General features: G+C 43.7%; 1 protein-coding gene across 1 annotated transcript; it reads left to right on the forward strand.

Annotated features, from left to right (window-relative positions):
* Positions 1-577: 577 nt before the first annotated feature.
* Positions 578-13,704, forward strand: T265_14274 (hypothetical protein; the record flags this gene model as incomplete). Its single annotated transcript, XM_009172905.1, has 5 exons — positions 578-839; positions 4,454-4,675; positions 6,380-6,577; positions 7,463-7,622; positions 13,105-13,704. 5 exons carry the CDS (start codon positions 591-593, stop codon positions 13,389-13,391), a joined length of 1,116 nt encoding a protein of 371 aa, XP_009171169.1.
* Positions 13,705-13,837: the final 133 nt, after the last annotated feature.

Here is a 13,837-nt window from a genome sequence, read left to right on the forward strand (position 1 = left end):
ATCGAGTAATTCGACCTTCATGGGCATTGTGTGAACCGAAGAGGGCGAGAAACCGGAAGCCCAAACAGCAGACCCATGAAAAGGCAATGCCCTCTGGGAAGACTCTCCACTGCGTGCTGAGGGAGTACTGAAACACAGATGCAGCGCTGTCAGGTCAACTCTCCTAAATGACTTTATACCATCATTTGATTCAAATTGAAACAGGCTTTCAAGAAACTGCGCTTCCTATCGATAAATAACCAACAAGATCTACTCGCAACACCCGCTTTTGCGGGTCGTTTGGTCCCGAAGACACACGTTCACACACTACTCACATCCGGACCACTATTTTCCATTGGTGTGAGTGTGTCAAAAAAGAATTTATTCATGTCAGCTGACCCAGCATAAGCCATTCTTCCGATGTTTACACCGTTACCATGGTGAGCTCAGCGCTATTGATCCATCCTCAGTGGTCGCTTTCTTCAGCTGATCACATGATTGTGTCAGGTATCCTGTGGGTTGTTTCCAGACAATTTATTCGTGCAGCTTGTATATATATATAAACGAAATGAAGAGAATTGAGCAGAGTTGTACACAATTTGTTCCGAAACATGACGGGGAAAGAACGCCAGATCGTCGTACACCGTGACAACCGTTCGCTGGAACAACAACACCGTGATCGGATTAGTAGTTTGGAGAGAAGTCGGGCAACTCGGAAGTCGACAGATATTGTCCCCAGGACTGGAGATGACCTGTTTCCGCGAGGATGGTTTCAAGAGATGGATCGATGGATGGCGGAAACTCAGCGAAGTTGGTATGATGATATACGCCGGATGAGGGAGAATATGTTTTCATTACTGGTTAGTGCCAAGTAGAATTCGTTCGAATAAGATTGAATCACAGCAAAATCCCACTGCACCGCTTTCCTCTGTAGTGACTACCCATCTAGATATAACTAGCTTGCTTTGATGTAAATCCAGTCAACGCGTTAGCAGCAAGCAAGACGTTTACATCCCAATGTCACAGCTGCATTTTTCTCACCTTAAACTGCACGACGGTTAAACGTATTTTACAGTAGTTCCTCTCCTCATGAAGCAACTAATATATAATAAAGTATCATATACAGCATGCACAACACATTATACTACATATCAAATGATTCCTCCCGCTTGATTCCCTTTGAGACAAGCTTACTATAAGTTTGACAATAAACGCAGGGTGCCTCTAAGGTTCCTAGTACCAAATATGGTCTCAGAATCTCATTGGTAGATGCAGGCAACTTTAGTTATCTTGTCAACTTTGAATGAGCCTACTGTTATCTGTCATTCGCTGTGTCGCCCTCAGCGGTTCTGTCTGTCACCTTCAGATTTATTGTCACATGGACAGTATTACTGACAAGCAGACGGGAAATGTAGAATGGTTGTAGGTGGTCGCTCTGCTGTCTCTCCTGAACTATGTTTTTTCCCCTTCTGACGCAAAGAATACACATACACAAAACCGAGGTGTTATTTTTAAGTGACCCCAGCCACAATCCACAAGTATGATGGGGATTCGAACCAGAGCACCTGACCCGCGAAGCGAGCATGTCGCCCCACTAAGCCTACTAGTACTACTGAACGCCGGAAACGTTGGATCAGGCTTTTTGAACTGCTGATCCAGGTGCGCGTGGCGTGCGCAGGTGAGGCGGTTTTCTTACGCTCACGGCACATGTCATTTGTCTAGGGGGTCAGATCCCGACTGAACTAAGGATAGAAACTCCTGATCAGAGATAGTCAAAGCGAAGGCCAATTCCGCTGTTTTCCATGTTTCATATAGAACGCGCCGGAACAAGAAGACGTCTGTTCACACAAGAGTGTCATGAATGTGAATGCGAATGCCTTGATATAGCATTGCTTTGCTTGTCATTCATTACCTCGTTTATCACCGCATTCAGTTTAGAAATCGGAGCGTCGACTATCCATAGAATGTATTCCATATTGGCTAAATTACCGACTTTTGGCTCCATCCCACGCTCGTGGCATCAAAATGAACAACTTGTAACTATCTTTGTAATGTACTACTCATAAGGTTGCTGAAAATCCGTGGATGGCCCACGACCGGTTTCGCCCTTTTTGGGGCTCGTCAGCTAGGCACAGTCCCCAGGTCTCCGTCAACTTTATGTTCTTGTAATTATCTACTTTAAACAGACTGATTTGTAGCAGCTTACTTATATCGAAGTTAGTAGTTTATGAAGCGACAGGATCAGAGAGAATTCGCATGCAATAGACGGCTGTGGATATGCCAAATTCTGCGTTGCATTCTGGGGGTAAAACAGTCATTTCTACGCTTATCTGTGCGACTCGGATTAAGGTTCATTGAGACTCACAGGGTCTACCCTCAGAACCAGGCAAGCAAGATCATCAACTTTCGAAGATTTGCCAACCCCCACACTGCTAATCGATAAGGTAGAGAGAAATACTTATTTAGAATGAACCGGATGACCTGCATTTCACCTTCCTAGAACAGGAACTTGGTGACCTTCTGAGGACGTTGGTTACTTACTCTAGCTTAGCTTTTACTGAGAGAGTAAGCTGACAGCACTCGTAAGTGTTGAACGAACGCTCAAATAGGAATTTCGTGATTTAATGTACCACGCACAGAACACAAGACCACTCCCCAACGATAGATGCTCATTTGTATGCCTCATTCAGCAGCACCAGGAATGCGCACGATATGTACTTATCGGGGTTGACTTCTATTCTAAACATCTTGTCTCACCATGGTTGAACAGACATTGATCGCTATGACATCTGTTACCGTATTTCATCATTTATGGAAAACGCCTGTGCCCTTGGTCAGAATTTCGCGGTTCCTTCTGAGAGGTTTGCTATCCTGCCCAAAGATTCAACGGTAAAATTCACTGAGCTGTGTCTTCCCCATTTTGCGGGAAGAAGATTTGTGAACCTGTTAACTATTGACTAAAGCTTTGCCCCGACTGAAGGCAAAGTAGTACAATCTTTCAGCGTATCAGCTTCTTTGCTAATACAAAGAATGCGTTGGGCAGCTATAAGCAACAAATGATTGTGTTGAGGAGATGTCACTATTTCAATCGAAGTCCTCGACTAATAATAACTAATTTGAATCTCACTGAAGATTCAAAAATTGTGCAGAATAGTTCATTCTTAGCAAGATTCAAACAGTTCTACCATGCTTTTCAACATTTCAGCATGAACTGGCCTCACTTTCTGGTAGATATCTCGATCAAAATTTCGCACTTTGATTTCTACGATCGAAGTAGATTGCACGCGGTGAGCATTCAGGTAGCGAGCTCTTGATCACGTGATGAATTATGAATGCACTGAACCAGTCTCTTCTGAACAATTTATTCATTGAGCTCCTGAAATTCAAGGGTTTTTTTCCATCAGACATCTCGTGCTTCTGGACAGACCAAGCTAACCTCTTCGCCATAAACTTACCTCGTTAAAGGAATTATTCAGTTTATCAACGCAGAAGTTTTAAGACAAAGGAAAAACTCGGATCATGTTTATTGAAGAATTTGTCGGAGCAAACACATTCAAAGACTTCTCACTTCTCCTCATTGATGGCTTCCATCTGCTTCGTAAGCAACCGATGGAAAGATGTAATGTGCACAGTAATGATGGTTGCTCTAATGGGGACTGTTGAGTTCTTCTTATTCGTTCTGACCAATCAAACCTCATCAAAATTGAAGATCCGAATATGAATGAACTTCACCTTTCGACTATTGTGTGTGCGAGGGAGGGGGCTTGATTGGTCTGGGTTATTGCCTATGCCAAAGAACGTTTCAAGCATAAGAGTTCAAGGTGAATTTTGGCTATCTAAACCATCAGGGTGACGTTCCTCCTAGATGCCAGTCAAATCCAGTGACATCCACAGTTAGCAACCACTATCATGATATCTGCAATCGTGATGTGACGCGGCATATATTGTTAGAAAAATGCGTTGTTCCACTCCCTGTTCTTCTATCTGACTTCATTTATAAGTGCATAACTTCAGGAGCGTTTCCTGTTGGCGTTCTCCAGTCCATTTAGCACCTCATTCAAACAACAGAACACATTAGTTTTGTAAGCTTGTTCGCATGAATTGGCTTTGATCATCAAGTGCGTCTTTTATTGCATGATACCAGTTTTACCTTGTGAAACGGCTTTCATATTGCGTCAGTCAGTACTGGAAAACAGAGAATCAGTTTACGATTGCTTAATCCCTTTACTTTATGCGGAATCACCAGCAGTGCGCACCTGGGGAGATATTAGGAGACTCTTGATGAACATTCGAACACTACACCACAGTTTCCGTCTTGTGACTAATCGCTCACAGGCTAACTGAGTGAAAACTATCGGATTGAACGCCCAGAGAACTCACAATCAGGTCAGTATATATCCATTTTTCGATTATTCTGTTTCTGCATTCGTCTGACTTGCGAGTTGTCTCACCTGGACACTTTTCTCTCCATCAGCCGTTGGACGAATTTGATTTGCCATCAACATTTTGGCCCACAAGTCCAACTGATCGAGTTTCATCGGTTATTGAGCGAATGGAACGTCAGATGGAAGCCATGCGACGTAATATGCGACAAATGATGTCACATGAAATGGACCCGATGCTCCCTGGTTTCGGATTTCACGATGGTCCACTCGACTTTCTCAAAGACGCATACCAAATTGGTGAAGATGGCAAGGTAAGTGTCAGTAAAATTAAGCGCATATTTGAGCCTGCTGTTGTCCAGTGGGTAATGCGAACGAAGCAGTTACAAACGATCAGATAAGAAAGTAAAGCCTCATCTGCATGGCGGTTTCGAAAAAGGCAGTGTATTCATGCGTTCGTTTTAGGCTATTCTAATATTCAGCGAAATACACTCATGTGCAAACTAATTTGGTTCTGTGGGAGACTCGCCTGGAACCCAGCTGAATCTCTCGTTTGTGATGTTTCAGCAACCTTATGAGTAGTGCAGTGCAAATATAAATGTATCGCGATATCTCGAATATCGTTGAGACTGAAACATGAGGCGGCCTGGTGCAGCACATCCAGTTGCCTGAAAACATCACAAACGAGAGGCCCAGCTGGATTCCAGTTGATTCTCTCGAAAAACCAAATTGATTTGCAAATGAGTGTATGTTCGCTAATTTCGTGCAATTTGATTTCAGTTAGAACATAAGGTTAACGGAAACCCGTGGACTGCGCCTTCCTGATGAGCCTCAAAAAGGGCGAAACCGGTCGTGGGCTGTCGACCAATTTTCAGCAACCTTATGAGTAGTACATTACGAGTATATTCTAAAAGTTGTTTGAATACAAAGCAATACTATACAAAACCCACAAAAACTTCAATAATTCCTGTGTCAGCATTCCGTCAGATGTTTGAGCGGAGCCTTTACACTTTGCCAGATAATAACTGCGTGCTTCAGCGGTAGTAAAAACCCTTACATCAGTTCCAGTTCGTCCGTAACTGACATGCCTTTCTACACTGGCACTGGAGTGTATTTTATGGTAGTGAATCACTTTATTGATCCCGGTATGCATTCCTTGAGCTTGGCTGAGCCAGGCTGAGCAACATTCAGTTTGCTCGCTAAAGTAATTCGGTTCGAATGTATTTACCTTGAGTTCCGTTATTCTGTTAAAGTCACATTGACACCAAATGAAATCATAACGTATCAAGCAGGAGAGACGAGATCTGTGTGGCGTGATTGCTACTAACACAATTTTAGTAAGACGCCCAGACCAGATGGCAGGTTTTCGTAGGCACGTATTCAGTCAAACATTTTAAAAATCGTTTACCTGTAACAATCTTCCGGTGCCTAGCTGCCATGTCACCCAAAGCAAGCACGAGGGCTGGGATACTGCCAGGTTGCCCAAGGCTAGACAGGTTAAGTCGAGGGACAGAGATCGGGTACGAACTAGGAATCTTCCGGTAGGTAAATTCGCCCTCTAACCACTTGGACCATCTCTCCCCCGGTCAAACATTAGCACATATGTACGCATTTTCTAGCTGTCCAGGCTGTCACATAAATTGTGTATGAGCTGTCTTCAATCCATGAAAAGGTCGCCCGTTGTTAGGAGAAATAGATATGTTTTGCGGAAAACCAAATTGGTTATACTCATGTGGACGCCTGGTTCTCCACATTCCTTGCGTTCTTCCACCGCGCTGACCTAAAATTGGAAGGTGCAACCCCATACGCAGACAACGATATTAGTTCGCTCAAAGCTGATATATCATGTCATGGAGAGAGATGAGAAGTAGTGGATTCTGGATGCAACTTTCGGGAATCCGTTCGGTCGATATGAAGGGATTCTGATACACAGGTGATGAACTTCGCGTAATCAATACACTGTTACATCCGAGTTCCACTACGTCTCAATGCAGAGGGTGTCTTTCATTCCGTTCCAGCTTCATTTCATTGTACGATTTGATCTTCAAGGCTTCCGCCCGGAGGATATCAGGGTGACGTCAACACCAAATTGTCTAACTGTCAAGGCTCAAAAATCGTCAAAGACTGATAATTCCTCGGAGGAGAGGCAATATTATCGAGCGATTTACCTGCCAGATAAGGTGGAGGATGATAAGTTCAAGTGTAACCTGAGCAACGTAAGTCAACAGTTTCAACTTAGACGGCTCATTTTCTAAAAACTATCTGGTCTTGCACTGCTTGTTGTCACTAGGCTTTGCCAGCAACCTAGATTTTAAATGCATCCTCATAAACCAAGTTTGGTTCAAATTTACAGGTCACTGCGCGCGCGGTGAGCGTTGGGCCTCAAGCGACTGAACAGCAGTTAGACAGGATAGAATTCCCCTCAATCTGAAGTCACAGGTTGACAACATCGTGTGGTCACGTGTTGACTGGCCACTCCAGTGACGAGTTCTCAGATGGAATTCCTAAAAGGGATAAAGTAGCTATTTTTGGCTTTCCAGCAGAGACTGACCTCCCAAGCAAGATGAAGCCTCAATCGAAAACTTTCAAATCTTCTCACATTGCCATGAATCGATCTGCATGTCATGTTACCTCTGGTGAAAACACTTCCATTCTCAGGTCAAGTCACGTGACTTATGTAACCACAAGTAAGATTTAGAAAGCATTTTCAGTGTCCAAATCATGTATAAAAGCTTCGATAAATATGTCGAACGAATTTCAAAAAGTTTATCTGATATAGAACATAAGGTTTACGGAAACTGGAGGACCGCACCTACCAGATGAGCCCCAAGACGGGCGAAACCGACCGTGGGCTGTCGACGAATTTTCAGCAACCTTATGAGCAGTGCATTACGAATATGCATGTACCGCGACTGAAACATGAAGTGGCCTGGCGCAGGACATTCAGTTGCCTGGAGACATCACAAACGAGAGCTTCATCTGGGTTCCAGATGAGTCTCCCTCAAGACCAAATCAGTTTGCAAATCAGTATATTTCGCTGGTTATCTGATACAGTTGGTGAAATGTAAAATCTCTCATTTAACTTTTCTACGAACTTTCAGGACGGCTTCCTCACATTGGACGCTCCTGTCAAGGAAACCGATTACGACCGCCTTGCGTTCGATCAGCAAAAGCGATTGGCAATCAAACCGAGGCCGGAATCACCGACAAGCAAATCCACTGTCAGATTTTCTGAGCGATCACCAGTGATCCAGTTCATCGGTGAGTATCGTACAGCACTTAGGCTTATTCAACAACTGACGACCCACTTAGCAGCCGGGGGTGTAAATTTTGTCGTGGTACGCGATGCTCTCACGATGTGATCCCTTTCCACCTACTTAAAATTCTTGCCTCTAAGCCGATAACCTGAAAAAGAAGACAACGTTTCTATGGCGTGGGCTTTTCGAGTCTGCCTATTCAGCGGCAATGCAAAAACAGGTGAAACCAAGAGGACCAATCAAATTCCTTAGTCCCTAACTCTGAAACCGATAGGCGGATTGCGTGCCGACATTCTGTGGGCACAAGCTGGGTCACTACTGATGAACGAACTTTGCCTTAATGAAAATTGTTCCCAGTGATCGGAATTCTTTCCGCGGCCAAAGTGGTCGGTGGTCCCGCAGTCGAGCAAAGCCAATAACGAGTTATTACATGTTCTGGCAAATTAGATTCCAACGCAACGTCTTGGCTCGAGAATTTCGGTTCAATATGCTCTGATTAGGTTTATATTCACAGGAAATAAAGCACCGCATTTACCGGAAGTCTCCAAGGTGTCTAAAGACAGGGCACGACCGCCTCAAACCAGGCTGGTGGCCATTCGATACTACTTACATTTGTGAGTAGTGTCGACGCTACTAACATTCATGAGAGCCACTCCTATCGCTGTGTTAAGATTTCCGTTGACCTGCACAAGCCATGGAAAGCATGTCGATGAATTCGGAGAGGGGTTTTTTCTCGATGAGTGAAATTAGTTTAAAATTACTCTTCTACGGAAGCTGACTGATACACCTAAATTACATCGTTCGACAGTTGACCCACCTTGAATTTGAAGACAAGACGCACAAAACGTGGAAAGGTTTAAAATGATAGTCTGCTTTGAATCTTGCTGGTTCTCAGTGGGTACGATTTTACGGCGTCTGACCAATGGCATGGATAACACGACACGCTGTATACCATTCTCAGATGGTATCTTGGTTTTCAGTTTTTGGATTGCTTTTGCACACATGTGACTAACATACATTCGGACCACCTGATGCCCTATGAAACAGAGACCAGTAAGGGCGTTGTCCGAGTAAGGGTCAAATTCAAGTCCAGTCCGTACCAGCTTCGATGTGAACTCATCAGAATAATAGCGGGAGGGCCTAACGAGTTCTCAAAAGAAAGTGATGAAAGAAATGCACTAATTTGCAAATCGATTTGGTTTTCATGAGAGACTCAACTGAATCTCTCGTTTATGAATGAGCCGCACACAGCCCGCTTCATGTTTCAGTTGGCACGATATTCGATATATCGCAGTATATTTTCATAAAGGAAACTACTCAGCTGCACATTCAGTTGTAGAACACCATAAACGATGGATTCGGTTGAGTCTTCCGTGAAACCAAATTGATCTGCAAATGAGTGTATTTCTCGAAAACAGTCCAATTTGGGTTTAAGTAGATCATAAGGTTGACAGAAACTCGGGGACTGCGCCTACCTGATGAGCCCCAAGATGGGCGAAACAAGTCGTGGGCTGTCGAAGTGTTTTCAGCAACCTTGTGAGTAGTTTCCTTATTGAAAGGTGATGAGAGACTTTATGTCTACAAATCCTGCAAATATCTGCGGCTGGTGGATAATACGACTGTGCATCAGCCTATCACTGCGCAGCGGAACAATCATGTGAAACAGAGCCGTGCGATTAGGCCAGCTAACCTGGGGGACTTGCGCGCATCAGTTGAGATGCCATATGAAAAAGTGCCAAAGAATACCACTTTTGGTATGATATTTCTAAATAATAGCTCTGCTGCTGGTGATGCTGGCCAATGTTATGGTTTTACCGACAGCATATATATATATATATATATATATATATATATAGAGAGAGAGAGAGAGAGAGAGAGAGAGAAAGTTGTAATTGCGTTAAGACACAGTTCCTTCTCGTCGCCTTCTTGCCTACTGACTATAACCCAGTAGCGTCAGTTAAGGTGAAGAGATAAAACAGTCGAACATTTTCCAGCCTATTTTAAGCGTCAATGACGCTACCTGACTTGGGGGCCCTGTTCAGAGGATCAGTCGACAGATACACGAAGACCATTACTGGGTCATTAATCCAGCCGTCAGGCTAACCAGCTACATCGCCCAGGCGCGAACATGATCGTTTGTTCGGACTCAAATGCGTCCACAGTGTGCTGATCGAGCAATGATAATGCGCTCTCCTCGCATATCAGATATCCGGAATTCAAAGCCCAAAGCGGCCGAGGATATGGACTGGTGAGAAGCCCAAATCTAGGAGTTTCTCTATATAATATGAAAAGAAATTTTTTTTCTGGATCGCATTTTAAAGAAGATTGGTTGACTAAGGCACGCATCTGCGCCGATTGATCTTGACCTCGTCAGCGAGACATCTCAACCTCTGAAGCGATTCAAGTAATGTACCCAGTTTCTCTAAGTACAGATTTACATGCGTTTACTTTGGACTATAATTGGACAATGCAGGTCTGGACCTTGGAAGATGCATCTCGCACTATTTGCCGCGCTATTTGATTGATCGGCGCATTAAAGCCTGATACTCCTAAAACCAGCTGGGTCTTTCCTGGAGTGCAATACCCCGAAATACTGCTCAAAGTTCCGTTCCCCGCTGACGAACCGAAGCGACCATGGTTCATTCAGGCTACGCTGATCCCTTAATATGCACTCAGCCTGTACTCACAAAGATGGTTGACCCACGTCATCAAATGACTTTAAAGATATGAGTCGAATCCGACTGATTCAATAAATGACTCATCATCACTACAGGCAGCATAGCAACATTGTTCATCACAGATGCTTTGCTGACGTTCAGCCAATAAAAACGGACTACAAGAACGCCAATGACATCAGTTAGCAGTCATATCTTGCAACCTCATCAACCAGGCGCACTGGGGAACACGAGGTCCCATCCTGGATGGCAAGTGGCACTCAAACGTTTTCCTCTGTCAGGTGAGAAGCTGACCACCTCACTGTTTGCGACACTGTGAATTTGGCATGGAAAGCACCACTCTCTTCGTAAAATGATAATTCCACATGCCCAGTACATTGCCTGGACAAAACAGCTTCCGGAGCTGGACACATTCTTCGATGTGAGTCCCCACTGCATAGTCAAATATTCGTTCTCTGAGATCGGCTTACATGAACTATGGTTCTGAGATAACGGTTATCGAATACCTGAAGATTTTTCAGTTTCGCCCGTACAATGAAGGCCAATTCTTACTGCCATACAGCACAAGAGACCCTAATCTAGTCTGATACTCTTGTCCTTTGAGGTTCATGGATAGCCCGGTGTCCCACCATAGGTGTCCCAAATCAGAAAACGTGGGTAGAGCCTTGCGGATTCCTTCATTTACTTCATCCGTCAAACTAGACGACTGGTTTCCCTCCATTGTTTCGAAGCTATCGTTACATTGCAATGGAATTGACCAAAATGGATTTTGTCACTTTGTTTTCTTCCTTCTTTATTCGAAACAGTAGGTTGTAAATAATCCAAGCTTAGTTAACCTGAAAATCATAATCAACGACGTAACGCTAAACATTCATTGAGTTTGGGGCCATCGGTGGTCATAAGCCGATCGATATCGGCGAAAGAGAATTAGTTTTCAAAGGCCGTTATGATTTTTAGATTCCCTCCTCACAAATGAAAATAATTGTCTAACTTCATCAAGGAAACTACTCACAAGGTTGCTGAAAACTCTTCGACAGCTCATGACCGGTTTTGCCCTTCTTGGGGCTCATCAGGTCGGCGCAATCCCCGAGTTTCCGTCAACCTTATCATCTACTTGAACCCAAATTGCACTGCAGAATATCATAAACGAGAGATTCAGTCGAGTCCCTCATGAAAACCTAATTGATTTGCATATGAGTGTATTTCTCGAAAAAATGGTAGTTGATCCTGTTTGATCTGGTGGAAAGTGTGGATTCTGTCAAGCATGGGACTCATTGAGAAGTCTAATTTGCCGTCACTGGACGCGGTGTAACCAGATCAAACATGAGTTGTGTGGACACGGGCCGTAAGATCTACCTATTTAAGATATATCCCGTTGAGGCTTAGCGTTTTTCCCTTTAGGCTTTTGTGTTGGATGATTAGATGGCTGTTGATCCGTTCGCCTAACTTGCAAGTTGGCTTGCGAAAGTTTCGTGCAGTATGCAGTTGAATGTGTACTTCCTCCTTACCCAGCTGCGTTTACACATTTCCTGATGGATATCTCATGTCCCTTATATGACTGGCTAATTGGTATATACGCTTTCTGTAATATTATTAGCCCTGTGGCGATTCGTAATGCATTAGTTTTTGTATAGTTGGTATTCCATTGGTTGGTCGGTTGGTTGGTTGGTTGGTTGGTTGGTTGGTTGGTTGGTTGGTTGGTTGGTTGGTTGGTTGGTTGGTTGGTTGGTTGGTTGGTTGGTTGGTTGGTTGGTTGGTTGGTTGGTTGGTTGGTTGGTTGGTTGGTTGGTTGGTTGGTTGGTTGGTTGGTTGGTTGGTTGGTTGGTTGGTTGGTTGGTTGGTTGGTTGGTTTTTCGACGCACCGACCGGCAGTTGTCTCCTTGTTGAGAAGGAACTCATATTGGAATTCAACTCGCATGCAATCCATAAGGTCTCGTTCACCACATCTTGTGGAGTATTTTCCTCGAAAGGAGACAGAACAATTATTCTGTCATTATTCAATGTCCCTGAATTTCGACCAATCAGCGACCATTCATAAAAAATTCAGGTTTGTGCACTCATTGTTTTAGCTACTTGTGATCAACAAGTAGTGTGGTTGCATTTCGGTTCTCACCGCCATTCCATTCGCTTGAAATTCGGTCAACAGAACAGACTAAGCAGAACTGCCGTGAGACGGTTTTCACCTTTTTTCACATTCAATAATGTCTTCTACTGCATGCATTAAACGAATTTATGATTCGAAGAATCGATATTTCATGACAAAACCAGTCAGCTTGGGCCCAAGTAAAGTGTTGCGTTAGATTTTACCGTTAATCACAACATAACGTTAATTACAAGCACTAATATCTCAACCATGATGCAGCCAAGTTGATTTCAGAAACGTCTTCAACTTGCAGTCAATTTCGCTCACCGCTGGCGTGCTCTCCCATGGTGATGACACAGTAGCCGAACGTGTCTCACTTTTGAAAATATGCTTTATGAATCGTTATTTATGATATGGAATAAAGAAAAGCCCTGACAAACCTCCCTACTGTCTGTAAATGTCCCTAGGACACAACGAAACAGTATTCTAATTTCTCTCGTAGAAGAATACCTCATCTGTGAAGCTACCTTGTCGTTTCCGCAATTGATTAACATTCCATCCAGATGGCTACCCATGAAATACCTCTTTCATCTTCCTATCGAGCGTGTACAACTACGCAGCACTCTAACACGGTCACATGCGTTTTTTACCAAAAGCCTAGTGCATATAACTTGCTTCACACTTTTTAGAACATTTTGTTTCTCCTCAAACGTTCTCTTTTATTTCAGGTAAAAATGGACTGACCGTCTTGGATGATGGTAAGACCGAAAAGAAAATTCACGTTGAAGTCCCGTTGGAGCCTGAATTTGGACTTGATAATATTCGGGTGTATGTGGAGTCCAAGAAACTTGTTGTTCACGGCTACAAGAACATTCCAGATGATAAAGGCCGATATGAAGAGGACTACCGTAAAGAATTCACAAGGACGTACAACCTTCCATCCCCGATCGATACTCTATCTATTCGCACGCGAATCGAACTGAACACTTTGCTTATTGAAGCGCCCCTGCTTTGAAGTGTGTAACTTCCGGAACTCAACTATTTAAGAGCCTCACTTGCTTGATTTTAACATTTTGAACCAAATATAACCGCACCCTCTCCCTCAAAGCATCTATTTTACCAAACATCCTACACCTCTGTCATTGGGGCGCAGAAACCCCAACATGGATGGCTTCCATTCGAACAAGGGTCCCTTTTGGGTATCACTTAGAATCCTATCCAAGGACAAGACAATCTGGCTACACTAATTAACTTTTTGAGCTATTCTGCCACAACGATTTCTGGGCAGCTGAACATTTTATTGCTTACGAATTTCATCGGATTTTGAATTTTGAATATCCGTACCTTTCAAATTTCCGAAACTTGCTGGTTTTTAGTGAAACCAAGACTTATGTACATTATCCGAAATTCATTTGACCTTGCTAAAGGCGGACAGGTACCAGCAATGACACCGGTCCCCCC

The sequence above is a fragment of the Opisthorchis viverrini genome, assembly GCF_000715545.1.
Source record: "Opisthorchis viverrini unplaced genomic scaffold opera_v5_167, whole genome shotgun sequence".
Lineage (NCBI taxonomy): Eukaryota > Metazoa > Platyhelminthes > Trematoda > Opisthorchiida > Opisthorchiidae > Opisthorchis > Opisthorchis viverrini.